The 1,773-nt window shown below is 43.1% G+C and overlaps 1 protein-coding gene across 1 annotated transcript in view; it reads right to left on the bottom strand.

The window, feature by feature from the left end:
• Window positions 1-1,606, bottom strand: part of LOC118430465 (urease subunit alpha-like) — a gene marked incomplete at its 5' end in the record, with an annotated part of 14,250 nt that extends 12,644 nt beyond the window's left edge. The window contains 1 exon segment of the mRNA XM_035841344.1: window positions 1,524-1,606. Coding sequence (XP_035697237.1) covers window positions 1,524-1,606 — 83 coding nt within the window.
• Window positions 1,607-1,773: the final 167 nt, after the last annotated feature.

The raw sequence follows: 1,773 nt of genomic DNA, 5'->3' as shown, positions 1-1,773 counted from the left end.
TGAAAAGCCATTTCCTGCACTTTCTTGGGAAAATTTTGCTGATAGACTCACTAAGATCGAATGAAATGTCTATAAGTAAAAAATGGAAATCAGTCATGCCTTTGAAACAAAATCTTGGACATGAAAAAGAGGACCTTCATGCATGAAAAAGCGGACCTTTTCAGCGTGTGGGGGGGTTCTTCCGAACCCCCCGAACCCGCCCTGGCTACGGGCATGGTTAAGGTAAGGTCTGGCGTGCCTCAGGGCACTGTATTAGGCCCATTATTATTCTTGATATATATAAATGACATCAACAAAGGGATTACCTCACAACTTCGTTTATTCGCCGATGATTGCTTACCCTACCACCCCATTATAAAGGAAGAAGATCAACACACTCTACAGAAGGATCTTGATCAATTGTGTAAGTGGTCGGATCTTTGGCAGTTACGCTTTAATGTGAAGAAGTGTTCGATTCTGCACATACACATATCAAAAAGAGCTTCTAAGCACTTATACACAATGTTCTCAGAACCCCTTGAGTCTACATTGCAACACCCTTACTTAGGTATCATACTCTCACACAACCTGAAATGGAATACACACATAGATTATATAGCAGCAAAAGCAAACAGTACTCTGGGATTCTTGAGAAGGAATCTGAGAGGAGCATGTAGATCAATCAGAGCTCAAGCCTATTTGTCCATTGTAAGACCTAAACTTGAATATGCGTCCTCTGTGTGGGACCCCCACAAACGCATACATTCACAAACAAACAAACTTGAGGACAAGTTAGAGGCAGTACAGAGGCGTGCCACCAGGTTCGCCACTGGCGACTACCGTTTGACAACCAGCATTACACACACTCTGCAAACCCTCGGTTGGCCCACCCTTCAACAGCGCAGACAAGTTGCCCGCCTCTCACTTATGTACAAAGCTGTCAATAATCTTATTGCCATCCCCATCCACAATATCCTCACAAGAAATACTAACATAACCAGAGGACACCAGCAACGTTTTACCACAGTCGCATGTAGGACAGAAACATACCGAGGCAGCTTTTTCCCAAAAACAGTCATAGAATGGAATGCACTTCCGCAACATCTTATCGAAACCAAGACTACAGATAGCTTTAAAGCTGGGGTGGCCAAGCACTTTGGTTACCCCGGCTTCACCCAGCTGTAAGTGGAGGAGCCTATACCTAGTGTGGCAATGTACAGTAGCACTTTTTTTTTCGTTTATTTATGCACCACTTTTTTCTTGTTGATGGCATGCACCACCACCACCGGCCACACTTGGGTAAGGCCCTGACCATAAGTCCTAGACACTATGCCCCATGCGGGGTTTTTGTCTAGTATCACGACAAGACAAGACAAGACAACAAAAACCCAAACACAAATTAGCAGGTCACTTGTGATTGTACTGTGTGTGTGTATTTGTCACTGCAGGTACCAACGTGATCAAAATGCATGTACCAAAGTGATCAAATGGACCAGTCAAACAGCTTGTCTCGCATGTTAAGATAACTTGAAAGAGTTGCCTACCAGTTTTGTGCCATCCCGAAAGGTGCCCTCTACCTGTACCTCTGAGATCATGTCTTCAACACCTGGCTGCACCTGATTTCTACCTATAGAATAATGGGAAATTCATGCAACTTACAGAACATGCAGAAAACAGCAAACAGACAGCTAGAGTTCTAAGATAACTGTGATTCAAAAAGACATAGTACAAATCTTTATTGTCTACAGTTACTGTGCCTTTGTGAATAGAAAAAAAAAGCTAATTCCTATACAG

Source organism: Branchiostoma floridae, chromosome 14 (assembly GCF_000003815.2).
Source record: "Branchiostoma floridae strain S238N-H82 chromosome 14, Bfl_VNyyK, whole genome shotgun sequence".
NCBI lineage: Eukaryota > Metazoa > Chordata > Leptocardii > Amphioxiformes > Branchiostomatidae > Branchiostoma > Branchiostoma floridae.
The sequence above is the reverse complement of the archived record's forward strand: the minus strand, read 5'-3'. Positions and strand labels throughout refer to the sequence as shown.